Source organism: Manacus candei, unplaced genomic scaffold (assembly GCF_025592945.1).
Source record: "Manacus candei isolate 608988 ecotype Guabito, Panama unplaced genomic scaffold, ASM2559294v1 h1tg000019l, whole genome shotgun sequence".
NCBI classification, from domain to species: domain Eukaryota; kingdom Metazoa; phylum Chordata; class Aves; order Passeriformes; family Pipridae; genus Manacus; species Manacus candei.
In genome coordinates this window covers 7,539,971-7,554,307 of record NW_026138067.1, presented here as the reverse complement: position 1 = coordinate 7,554,307, position 14,337 = coordinate 7,539,971, and the positions used below count along the sequence as shown (strand labels likewise).

Here is a 14,337-nt window from a genome sequence, read left to right as displayed (position 1 = left end):
AGCTATTTGCAGTTAAATTTTCTTCATCCCTCTCCATATCACTTTCACATCAATAAAAGAGAGAAAACCCCTTTTATCCACATTACTCACATGGACTGTAAACTTTTTTGGAAAGGGCCTTTCTTTTGCAGCAGATTTATACTGCAGTGGGAACTAGTGTAGGAACTATTGTCATTGCAAGAATGATTGAAACAGGTGGTGTACTGTGAGCTGATAATTTCTTTCCCTGTGCTAAAATTCCTCTATATAAAATAAAAATAATCTTAGTCACTTTCTAAGAACTAGATTTTGAATAAAAGTAATACAAACTCTTATAGTAACAATAACTCATCGGTGAGGTACTATAATAACTTGTATATTATCTTTAAATAAAACGAACATTGCTTATCAACAAGGGACCAGTGCATGTTCTTTAGACTAGAAACATGTCTATTCTTGGCCTTTCTTTTTATTTCCTGTCTCTACTGGGAAGAAGGGCCAATTTTTTTTCTTTTTATCCACTGAAGTAAAAGATTTTCCATGGCATAAGTAGTCACATTTGCCCTAGAATCATGTTTCCATTGAGTGCTCTCATGCCATAAATAATTTAGTTTTGTGGGTTCCCACCCACTATAATGTAAATGGTGGTTTCTTCCATTGCCATTTTTTTCTCCCACAAGAGCTTTCTAAATGTTATTTTGATTTATTCTTGAAAGACTTCCCTGCTTAAGTGGGTTATGAGCTCCTTTTTTTTCCCCAGAGTGTACCAGCTGCATTTAACTTAGTGTGCTGTTTGTTTCAATATGCAAGTGTAAAAAACCCTTTTTGTTTACTGAAACAAAACAAATGAGGAAAAGTATAATGGAATTCTGGATTACTTTACTTTTCCGGTTACTTCATTTGCCTTGAGAAATACGGGGACACATATTTTCATATTTCCTTAAACTGTTCACACAATATCAGACCACCAAGGTAAGTATGAGTGACCAACACCTAACAATACAGGGAAAATTTCCCTCATCTGAAACTGTCTCAATGAGAGAATAATGTTCTTGCACTCAAAAAAACCCACTGAAATCCTCTACCTGTTTGTCTTCCCATACATACACAGTAAAAGACACCTACATATTTATGGCCAAATAATTTTTTCTAGTATGACATTTATTTGTTTATTTACTTGAATAGCTCAACAAAGCATATGTTTTATCTGTATATTTAATAAATCTTGAATTTTTAAAAATTATTTTAATGAGAAAGATGTCCATCTCTAAGATCTGGTCTATATCCTCTTCTCACATGTCTAAACTGAGGCCTCTGAAAACAAAGATTAAAAAAATCTCTTGAACTCCTGTGGTCTGGAACGGATTAGTGAATAAACTACCTACCTTATATGGCAAATTGTCTAAAACAGACTTTCCTTCCTCCCTGGGCAGCTACCAGAGTGCTTCCTATATGTTCTACTTCATCACCTTTCAAAATGACAACAGCTTTTACTGGAAGTCATTCTTAGACTTCTGTTTGGTGTTCTACCCTCTCCAGCATTATTAGAGGGCTTTTTCTGAATCAGCTGGACAGAGCACAGTTGCACCAGGCATTCCACTGGCTTATACACTGACAAAGTCAACACATCATTTGTACGGTTGAAAATAGATTCCTTGCCCTACCAAAATCACTATATTAGACATTGAGACACAGTTATTTTTTAGGATAATTAAATTTATCTGGGTTTGGGGTGTGCATGTGCATGTTTGTTTTTAGTTTAATTGTCTTCTAGATAATGACTCCAAAGAGTCATTGTCCAGTGGACAATATTGGTATTTACTCATGTTAACAATATTTTTTTCTTCACAATTTAATTCTGTTCCCCAAAAGACTGATTTATTTCCCCAGACTGAAGGCTGCAAATATAAAACCCACATATATATGCATGTCTTTATACATATATATAATGTATATTTATATGATGCTTCTAGTGGTTTATTTTTATTGTTTTGTAGTTCCCATAACAGTTTCATCTGTCTAGATCAGTAATATTTTCAACCATATGTAAATTTCAAACATATTGGAAACATATAGGAATTTCAGATGTGTAGGAAAGGCATACTTACTGCAAAAAAGAATGATAAAATTTTATGGAAAGTGCTATAAAAGAATGTTTCAGTCAGCCTTTTCAGATTTTTGGATTCATTGATATAGAGACAGCCTTCTTTTTTTTTTATTTTAATATTTTATACTAGCAATAGTCATTAATGAAAGCTAGTAGAAATAGTTTCATTTTAACTGTTTTCATAATGCTTCTTTAAAAAATTGAGAAAATATCTTTAACAAGCACTCGACAAAGTTATTTCTTCATGGCAGTTGTCTATTAGAAGTTGTCTGATCTCAAAAAAAGAGACAACATAGTGGTCTTGCAACTGTTAAAAAGAATAGCTAAGTATCTTTGTAATAACTTTCAATCTGTTCCAAGATTTTTTTTCTGAGATCCTAGAACTTCTTTTTTTATTATTTTTATTTAAATGAGCTATAGCAAGTATTAATGTAACAATACCAATGAAAAATTCTGACCACATTGGAGACAAAAGCCATAAGAGCAGCTTTTCTCACGCTGTTTAAGGATTTCTTCCTTTTGGAACAGGCCAGTTCAGAAATCCCTGATCTATGTGAAAACTTTGCTTTTGTTCATTTGGAGCTTTGATAAAAGGTTTCTCATTGATTCCTAGTGAAACAAAATGAATATTTTGGACTTCTTCCAGGAATACAGGGAGTGGTCCTATCCTCAGGACTTACTCTTATCTGATAGAGATTTATGAATATAGAAAGCTCATTGCATCAATGCATATGCATTCCTGAAAACAGCTTAGTTTTACAGTTTATAATAACAGGACTTTTAATCTACATAGCAAGTTGCAAAGGAACCAAATGCTGTGACACTTCCATCTTTCCACCACATGTTGACACACCACTCAGAAATGTTAGGATGTACTACTACTAGAACTGTAAAACATCTGCTTGCTGTCTGTCTGTGTAGATGCCAAACTGTGAAGCTCTAAACATTGTCAGCTTCTTCCTTCTTGCTCGACATGGCCAGTGCTGCTGCAAATAAGACTTGTCATCACCATGGGTTCATTTACTGTGGTCTTAGGAAGGCCACAGTGGGAAACAAATAATCCAATACATAAATTGTGGCTGTCAAAGGCTCTTTCTTTCACATGAAATCATTCAGTTATGGAAATCATTTAGTTGTGGACATGCAAATAGAATATAGTGGAATTAAGGAAAAACATTGTACTGTACTATGGTATGGACAAAAATAAAGGGAACTTTTTTGTCTTTTCTTACTACTTAACTTTAAAACTATATTCTAGCTTCCAGAATGGTATATTCCCTTACATTGATAATACAAAACATTTCAGTGGACTGTAAGCTGTCAGACTGGGATGTGGCCCCACTTAGCACCCATTCTATTACAGACTGTGCCCAGGACCCACTTTGTTCCTATACCAAGTACATTGACATAACTAATCTATCAGAAAAGTTAAAATCTAGAGTAATAATGAGGATTTCAATAATTTCTGTAAAAAAAAGTGGAAAAAAGTGGATAGAACCGATAAATATCAAATGGAACATTTTTTTCCGAGCAATACTTTTTGACTAAAACCAAATCCATCTGAACATTTTTGTCCACTTCTTCCTAACTAAACTACATCTGACCTTCTGCATAACAAAACTCCAAAACTTTCACATAAATATTCTCAAAAATATCTATGTGAATCTAGAGCATGGTGTTTAATATTAGAGTTCAAGTGATGAAAAAAATCAACCACAGGTCTGATTAAGTGTTAAAATAATTTATAGTCTTTGGCTTCAAAATTCGCACTTTGTTTCAGATTGTAACTTTCTACCATCTCATTCCATCTTGTTATGCTTTTGTTACTAATTAATGAGCCTTTTAAAATGAGATATCGTGTTCCCCTTTGTGTTTGGGACCCCATGATAAATCCCCTTCCCATCTTTTTTTTTTGCTCCCTTTACCCAGATGCTTCTGATTTTCACAGAACTAGATATGTTGATATTACAAAGTATGTTTTCTTCAGTATCTTTGTAAGTCTCACATTTATAAAGTTTCAGAAAAAAAAAAAGATTTGCTGCTTGGTTTCTTTTTTTTTTTCAACAAACAAACAAACAAACAAACAAACAAAATTTGATCTCCCTCTAGCTTGTACAGCAAATCCAGGGTCTGAATTTAATCTTTGCATTGTTATCATCTGTAAGAGCTCATATCAAGGCTCTGTGATATCGAGTAGAAACAACTCCATATGGATTTTATTACATTCTTCAGTTAGGTTAAATGACCTGAAATTATGCAGGCATTTTGCCACTGATCTATTATCCAGAAGTAAAAACAAAGGTGGAGGGAGAGTGCAAATAAATAAAACCTAAGACTGACTTGAACAGGAAGCAGTTTGTTGGCAAGTTTGTAACCACCAGTTGGTTTGTGGGCATGAGAAACATCTCTTTTTGTGTATACAGTAGAATCCCTAAAGAGAAAGTAGAAGAGAGATTGAATTACTTTCTTTATCTAATATTAATAAATTCTTTCTGCTAAACTCCCACCACAGCATCAAAGCACTGTCATGAAAAAACGTCTTGTTCACTGTTGACAGATATTAGCTGTCCTTTATGTCTACAACACCTCTACTCTTTTAGATATATTTCAATATGTCTTTGATCTTTGTAAATTGTATACTTCGGCACAGGACAGAGAGGGTAGTAGAAAAACAATATTAATCCTGAGAAAGTGTTTCTATACATGTGTAAAATTATTTATAAAAATTGATGTAAGCATGTTGCATAGTGTGATACCCAACAGTTTTCTGTCTGAGAAGCCTTTTGTGGAATAAGAAAACAACACTTGGGAGTGTGGTGGAATACATATGTAGACTCAAGGAAAACAAAGGAATCTTCTATTAAATTGCAAATTTTTTATTTACCTTTTGGGAAAACAGTACTATTCTTAATGAGAAAGAAGCTACCACTCATCTGGAGTGCAATTCTTATCCCAGTGTCACAGACCACATCAAATGGTACTTTTATTATGGGTTCCATATCTCTTGATGGCCCTCCATAACTGCCAATGCTTATCTTTCATTCAGTGGCAAGACCCTTCACAAGCTCTTTCTCAGTTTGCCCCTGATTTTTGTCTCGTATCATATTGACCCATACATATCGCTCTTCAACGCCCTGCTCTTCTCCCTCCTCTGCCTGCCTTAGGCTTTTCTGCCTAAGGTTTTATGTACAAATATGTGGGTCACTTCCAACTCAACATATTCTGTGATTCTGTGATTCTTGGTTACTGACCTTATGCTCATGTACTTAGACAAGAGTAACACCTACATATGCGGTTCCATGCACTTTAAGCAGTACAGTATGCAAACATCACAAAATGGAATCTTAGATATCAGTCATATTTGGCTACTTGACAGAGAAAATCAGTGGGCTGAATTACTAGATGTGAAATTTTTAGAATTATTAAGTTAGGTAGTGAATTATACCATGAAAAAAAAAGTTCTGGTTTTTGTATTCTTAACTATTTTAGCTTGAAATAATATCTACTAATTGATTTCATTTTAGCTTTCTTGAGCACAGAATTTTGGAAATGGAAGAAAGGCACAAAGAGGAGCTGGCCACTTTGAAGGAGGAAAAAGAGAATCTACAAAGCTTAGTCACACGACAAAGCTACATAATCCAGGAACTAGAGAAGCAGTTAAACAAGGCAACAAGCAATAACAGCGTCCTACAGAAACAGCAACTTGAATTGATGGATACAGTTCACACTCTGATCACCCTCTGCTCCAAGGAAGGAGGTAAGAATATATCATTAAAAACATTAGAAGTATTAGGAAATTTCCTCTGAAGTCCTGAGTTTTTGGGAAGGCAGAACTTAATGAGCTTATTCCAAGAAAGAAAAAGACATTATAGTTGAGGACAAGAGAGCTGATATTAACCCACAAATCAAATATATTTTAGACATTGCTGAGGCTGACCCTTGTACTAACAGCCATATTTGATTTTTTTGATTTAGTGTCATTGAGTTATTATACCTCGACCATAGCTAGGCCATAATTCCATCAACTTTACGTTAGCCATATTGTTTTGTTGCTCTGAGTATCTGTCTCCTTCTGTTGGGAACAATACAACCAATTGTGGGTGTTAATTTTACAGATGCCTATTCCTCATTTACTCTAGTCTTCCCATACAATCAATGGAGAGAACATGATAGAAAACAAAGTAACTCAGGATTTTTTACATATATGTGGCTTATAATGTTGATGACCTCGGATTTAGGCACTTATGGTGCTGTCGGTAGACATCCAAAAGATGAATGTCTTCACTTGAATGAAGATTTTATTTATAATAAGGGATAATTTTTCTTTCTTCTGCCTTGCTGTGTTTTGTTTGTGTATCAAGCACACTCCAAACTGTTGCCCAAAATTGGCACTTAAAAGAAATCTCTCAGACTCAGTTTGTGAGTTTAGAAGTCAGACATTATTTATTCTGTGAACCAAGTATACTGGTAATAATTTTACCAAAGTCATGACATCTCAGCTAGAGTTTACATGTTTGCATTGTGTGATTATTCATTTGCATTTCTTGCCATCCTGTTACATATTCATGACAATTCCCAACACTTATTAGCATATATATGTATCCTTATAAGGCCTCTGAGGGGCTTCACTGAGGGTTTCTGGGGGTCCTTTCTGCCTGGAGACCCCAAAGTTCTGAGTGACTGCTTTATGAACTCCTTTAAGACAATGCACCTGTTTGTGTAATACCGCTTCTTTGTTTGCTTGGCTGCTTAAGTTCCTTTCTTTATTGTTTCTTCACTTTGCTTGTCTGATTTCTTTAAACTGAGGCACAGTAATTTTGAATGGGACATTCTATTGCAAGCACTACTGGTACTAGTTCTGCTACATCTCAAAACTCAAAAGAATAAAGGTAGAAATAACATCCTTTGAGAGAAAGTGTTGACAAAGACTCTAGGACAATTCTCTTCAAGTATGCCTTTCTTAGTAAACAGTTTTATAGCAACAGAGACAGAAATTCAGGTAGAATTTCAGTTTTCATATGCCAAAGACATTGCAGAGTGTCTTGGGAAAGACATTCCTTTAGTCAGAACTGTTCAAGGGAGATGGGTGAATGGAGACCACTGAAAAGAATGGAAACGTGACACTGGGAAGAATAAATTAGTAACTATGCAAAACAAGGCAAAGTAATACAGAAATGACAATACAAAAACCCTTTCTGAGAAAGGGTACAGAATATACTTAGAAAGAAACTGTAGATGTGTGAGTTGTGATAGTCATTCAGTAAGCGTGGAAACATGGATGAGGGAGGTCTATGAGAGGTTAAGTACCAGCAGTCCAAAGAGTTCAGTATATTTGATCATTGTAATTCCAAGTGCCATAAATTATCTAAAAACAAAAAAAAACACAAAAAACCCCATCAAACAATCACACCATCCCATCTATTGAAAATTTGTCACCTCTGTCATTATTCAAAGCTCTGTCTAAGAGGTGGAAGACGTACTAGATGATTCAAACTATTCAACTCAAGGCACTGTGGGTTTTCTCTCTGCTATATATTCCCATGCAACTTGTGTGGCTTAAATCTAAACTGCTCAAGTGGTGAGGATTGCATCTCTTCCTTTGGAAGTGTTGCATGCTTGGGCCCATGTTGATAGACTACTTTTAAAAAAAACCCCGATTTTTCTCCTCTCATGTTCATTCTAAATGTTCCCTTCTGCTCATTTTGTTATATTGTTCCCTAGTATTTTGAATTAAATAACATGTTTCATAGTAGACTGTTCTCATATCAGTAGAGAAACATTGTGATGCAATGCAAAGCCTTCATTATGTTTTATGTTTTTTTGGCAAAGAAACCTGGCAGGGCTGTGTCCCGAGTGTTCTAATAAAGCTCAGGAGTATTTTAAAATCAGTATCGAAATGAAAGATATATTATTCTCATACAGAGATATACTGCAAGTTCTTTTTAAGGTTAAAAAGATTTGGAAATTTGGAATTTGATTCAAAGAAAAAAACAACAAACAAAACAGCATTTTCCCTAAACTTCATTTCCTCAACTGCTTCTTATAAAAACTGTGAATGAGGAATACAGAAGTGGATGTTTTAGATTGAGCTCCTGGGTACTTATTCAGTACCTGAAAATCTGAGTTTTCAACAGTCTTTTTAACTTCTGAGGAACTGTGAAGCAAAGGATGCTTAGCACAGTCATATGCCTAAATATAAATTAAAAACCTAACTAAGACCCTTGGGTTTGTACTCCATTACCTTTTGTGTATTATGTTCAGAATTTTCCTTGGATACCTTTTTTATTTAAAGAGAATAATTTAAAGAGAAATAATTGCAGAAACGTTTCCACTTATCGTCTAATTAAATCTAGATGACCAACATTTTTTCACAGATACATTCACAGCTGAAAAAGGAGTCAGATAACTGAAGTTAAAATAATAATATTATCCTGGAACACAACACAATTCTAATGGAGACTAAATACAAAAGGATTTGGTTATGCCAAAAATTAAAGCCAACTTCAGTCTGTGCAAATATATGTTGAAGATGATTTCCATCTCCATATGCATGCTGGGAAGTAACACTGGAGATACTCTTCTAAATTCACACCAAAATATGAAACTTAGATAGTCTAACACAAGTCTTGAAGTGTACACTAATGTTCAAAATAAAAAACTTTCTGTGAGCACTGGTGTTTCTTGGGAGAGGGAGAATAACAAAATGCGACACATAGATAAGTTGGCAGCCCTTCTTTCTTATACTTCATAAAATCTCAGTCATCTAATTTCATAAGAGATATAGTAGAAATGGAAATGGACCAGAAAAGAATAGGACAATGGACAAATTAGAGACCTGGAACAATTTCTATATGAGGAGAGAGAGCTGTAACATACAGAACTATTAGAGAGGAGAGAGGTATGTGGGATGCTGTCATGGAAGTGTACAAAATAACTAATGGTAGGGAGAAAAGGAATAGTCAGTAACATTAAGAGATACTTTCCATTGATAAAAGTCATTTAGGTGCAGGTTACTAGATATCCTCAAGATCGATAAAGATTTTTTACTTATTAGAAAGCTACAGAGCTACAAAATGATGGGTCCCCTTAAGAACTTTGGGGTTTTAACTAGGGAAAGGAAGCACAACTTTCTTTGAAAGGAAGCACAACTGAAGTGAGGTATGAAGTCTACAAGGCCAGATTGTCAAAGATGAGTGACTTTAAGTACCTTTATTGGATTTTCAACCATAAAATAAAAATGTAAGTAAATATATTTTATATTACATGTATGTCTATATATTTTAAAAAAAGATTAGCCATATCAAGAAACCTAAAATTCTGTCCCAAGATAAGTCACAGACAGGAAAATTATTTTATTCTTCTCATAAATCATAGTGTTCTGGATTTTCCAAATTGTGAAACTGAAAAAAGTAATAATACAGCTAAACAAATTAGTTTGAAAACAATTTAGTGATAACCATTGCTTTTTGATTACAAAACATGAGATACATTTCCTCCAGTAGTGACATAATCATATCAAAAGACTTATTTTTAGATTGATTTGAATAATTTGGGAAACTATCACAAGTTTGCCTGCTAGGAGCCTGTGAATAATATAGCTGATTAGTGTAGAGACACAGGGCTGAACAGAAACTGCTTTTGTGTAGTTTAGCACTCTAAGGAGCTTTGCTAACATAGTCCCTAGAACTGGATAACAACCCTAAGAAGTCTGCTTTAATGTTTTCACTGTGGCTAAGCAAATGTTAGGAGAATTTCTGAAGGATACAAAGGCAAATGAGAAAGTGAAAAAAACCCAACCAAACAAAAAAAACAAACCAAAACCGAAAAACCAAACACTACCAAAAAAAAAAAAAAAAAAGTAAAATAAAAGCCATACAAAGGATAAGTTTTTAAAATATAGATGAACCTAAATAGAAAATCCAGATTCCATTTTCAGTGTCAGTTTTGGTAGGAACCAGTTTTGGGATGGGGGCCACCTGTAAAACTTGGAATTGTTTGTGAGTTCAGTTTCCAAAATACCACCCACCTCTCCCCCAGTGTGAGCAATTCTGATTCTAGAATTTCAGTTGCACGAAATCCTTAAAATAGACACTGTAATAGGTCACAAAGCCTACAAAGAGTCAAATAAATGCAGAATAATCTGGGAACTCACATGTCTCTGCCTTGACCTGTGTCTATGGCTAAATAGACTTGTCAGATTGGCTGTGCATATTTTAGGCAGGGACAACAACCTCGGCAGCAGCTGCTGATAAATTTCTATAGTAGAATTTCTAAACTAAACTTACAAATGAAATGGTTGTTCAGTATAGCGAATATTAAAAATAACTTTTTAAAGATGAAGTAATCTCCAAATTGCAATGTAGATGAATGCCTGAAAATTATACTTTTCCCCAACAAAAGATGAAGAAACAGAATGGTTGATGTGAAGGTCTAATTAATCACCATAGAGATGTTGCATGATTACAGTTTCCAAACCTATAGAAGTCCTTCACCTGTAACAGGTAAGAACTGGATAGAAATCACATTATTCTTAGCAAAGGTCATAAAAGATTTTGTGATTATTGTTTTCTTTAAACTGTTCATTCCTCATATACTTTGAATATTATTAGTCTTAGGATTGATAAAGCACACTGCTGTCACTGTCAAACAGTACATCTGTAATACAGTAAATAGTTTAGTAATGGACTTTTTAAGCTTCCACATCAGATAAATTACTTATGAAAAGGATACCTAGTGCTGAGTAGAGAGTCACATGAATATTAGTAAAAAAAACCCTCAATGACAGAACAAAGCATACACTACAAATTACGTTAAGCAATAGGTAATATCATCAAAGGTGTGTATGCAAGTCCAAACCAAGCAGTTTGGAAAGCATATTGGTCCAGTAAGAAATTATGCTTCAAGCCAAATATCACAAAAGGTGCCCAGTCAAAAACCATGTATATTTTCAAATACATTGTCTTTTTATTCCACTATAAGAAGATGGATTGAGTTTCTATTGTGTTAATATTAATTTGCATAACTTGTGATGATTGCCCAAGTACTCCTACCCACAGAACAAGGGAATGTAAAGTTCATTGGGAAAGTATATTTAACCATAAACTTATTTTCCTTTTCCACTTCTTTTTTGTTGTTTTTGTCTGTCAGACTGCATAATAACACACCTTGGTAAAATGTTTGGCCAAAACTTATATGCTTCAGAAAACTAATGGAACAGTAGAGAAAGTTTTGTTATGAATGTCTGGTTTCACGACCTCCTAGTAAAGGAGAAATGAAGCATTATCTTCCTCTTGAATACTGACAAGAAGCTGAGCTTAATTCTCAAAATGATACACGTATATGCTAAGATTTTACCTCCCCTGAAGTGCCTATTGAGTTCATGAGGTAAATAACATGGTTAGTGGGTCTGGCATTTCAGAAAAAGTACAAATCTCCTGTTTATGAGTAGGACAAGCAAATATGTTTAAAAGTTTATTTGAATGGAATTCATGCTTTTGAAAGGTGTAGCAATTAATGTATCCACAAAAAATTAAACAATAAGTAGTTTATTCCCCTTCTTGGACTGAAGTTATTTTGATGTTAAAGTTTATGCTGAAGTGAAAAGAGTGAGAATAGAATGGCAACTTCAAAGAAATGACCTGAAGGTTACAGGCATGGGGGAAGCTCCATTGACAGAAGCAGAATTACCCCAGCAGTGATGCTGCCCTACTTCATTAGTCAGACTTCAAAGACACCTTTTATAATACAAATTGTATTTTAAAAAACAAAATAAAACAAAACAAACATAAAAAAGAAATCCTTGTGGGAATACAGGACAGAAAAATGGAAGGGTAGTTTTAAATCTTAATATTCAGACTGTGTCCAATGAGACAAATTTTCTATCATATATTGATTCAGCCGTATATTGGAATACGATAATGAGGATATATTAATCCAATAGATTTTAGACAGCAGTGTAGAAGAGCAAGGTTGTATGACACAGGTCTTGATAATTTTTTTTCTGTTCATGGAAAGAATAATATTGGTACTCATCTGAGACATATTCTGAGTTGACAGCGTGTTTCATCTGGGACCATTTCCCTAACAATACCTTTTAATTTCTTAAGTGCACACCTCCTCTTTGTACCTCATCCTTGATGTTATTAAGGTTTTTTTCAACATGATGAGACATAATTGGTGAGGTAGAAACCCAGAGTACATCATATCAGTCACTTCTTTATTTTTCTTCTGAAGTATAGAATCAAACAAAATAAGATTTTGCTAGAGGTACAGAAGTTTCTTACCAACTTTGGTTGAAAGCTGTAGGTTTGATGTAGGTCAGGATTGTGCTTGAAACATGGTTTTAAGAAAAGAGTGCAAGAATGAAGTGACTCCTAATTTTTTCTTATACCAGAAATTACATTTTTGTTACCAATATTTTGTAACATACTGCAATGTAATAACAAAGCATGATGTTTTTCATCTATTATTTTTTATTTTTTTTCTTAATTAAGAAAGAATAAAAAAAAAAACAGACTTGACAAAGTGATAGTGACAACACCAGAGCTTTAAACAAAACCCTGTCTAATGCACTGAAGTCATCTGGTGTTCCACACTTATTATTTTCAGTCATGAAGTCCTACATTGATCCCCAAGGATGTCAAAGCAGATAGTTTCAGCTAAGGTTGACAGTATGTGTTCAAGAATACAGAAAACATCCATTCGCTCAGTGTCTCTCTACTTCTTCCTAATTTCAAGATTTTTTGAATATGAAGTTTCATTTTTATTAAGATATACTAAAGCAGTAACAGAAATACCTTTAGCTTAAAAAGAAATCGGAAAATCACTATCAGAAAGCATCCATCCATAAAGCTCACTAACTATTATAAAGATGCATTCCATCATACGATCTGCTATTATTTATATTTTGGAAGCTGTGGAAAAATTGAATCATTATTTTGTACTCATTGTCATGGAAGAGAGGTCCCCTTATCATTACTGTAGCTCGATTCTATTGAGGAAAGTGACCCAGTGAAGTGGAAAGTACTGCAGGGCTGCTGTCAGGGGCCAGGCTGACTTCATACAGTTGTGTGGATGTTCAGTTAAACATTTACATCAGCACCAGCTTTATTGTGAGTTACTTGATTTTTTCTGTTCAGGTACTATAGATTTCTTGATTCTCCTGGAGGCTGTTTGTATTGATATGCATTTTTCAGAGAAGCTCAAAAAGCTCAAGTAGGAGGTTTTTTGGGGTCAGTCTTACCTGACTCACCCAACATTTTCAGTGTAGTTTTAGAGTTCAGGTCAGGACTTCCTTTAAAGTCAAAACCGTCACTTTTGTAAAGTAAATTCTTTTACAATGAGGTGACTTATCCATCTGCAAATACCCTTTTTCTTCATATTATCTGCTAAATAGTAATAACATTAGTGCTGATATTTATACAATCAATATATATGTTGGGACAGATTAATTTTAATTTTGTTTTTTTTCTAACACTGAAAAAATAATATTAATTCCAAATCATCATGATTTAAAAATAGAAGTATTTTTGTACCCTGATTGGGCAAGAATACCTTAATTTCAAAGCTATGTTTTATAATGAAATGCAACAAATTATATTAGGTAGTATCAAACTAGGCTGCAGTTTAACAGAGTTTCAATACTGAAATAAGTCAATTTGAATGTGCAGCATCTGAAATTTATGTCAGTGGAAAATATATAAATTTTTCAAAACAGAATTTGTGGATTCTGATATTTTATCCCTTTTAACTTGTTGATGATCACAGCAGGAGGTCAATATTTATTCATACTGAAAAATGTAACATTTTAAGTATATATTTTCACATTTAAATTCTTGATTGTTGATATAACAATCAATTACCCACCCTCTTTCCTACAGTATAGGTCAGTGCCAAATCCCTCTTCACCCTGCTTTCTGAAATTAGTATTCTTCACTCACACCAAAGATATTACAGAGAATATCAGCATATATAAACCTACTAACAACACTCTTGATGTCACCCAAATGGCTTATTAGTGAAAAATTTCTTTGTATGCATACCATCCTTCAGCTGGAAACATTAAATGCACATTAGGGTGCCTGTGTGGAAAAATATAAATCAATTAAAGAAATATGGACACTAGAAATATTAAACAAAGCCAGCACTTAATCTCCTTGTAGCAGTTAGTGAAAGACATCTTTAGTTCTCCTCTCAGTGAATGGGTAGTTACTCATAAAATTGCTGTCTCAAGCAGAAACTCCTAAGGAACT

At 34.0% G+C, this 14,337-nt stretch overlaps 1 protein-coding gene across 1 annotated transcript in view; it reads left to right on the top strand.

Moving 5' to 3' along the window:
• ANGPT1 (angiopoietin 1) overlaps window positions 1-14,337 on the top strand; it is a 159,368-nt gene that overhangs the window by 74,299 nt on the left and 70,732 nt on the right. Inside the window, exon 4 of the mRNA XM_051785177.1 lies at window positions 5,611-5,843. Coding sequence (XP_051641137.1) covers window positions 5,611-5,843 — 233 coding nt within the window. The remainder of the gene's footprint in view (window positions 1-5,610; window positions 5,844-14,337) is intronic.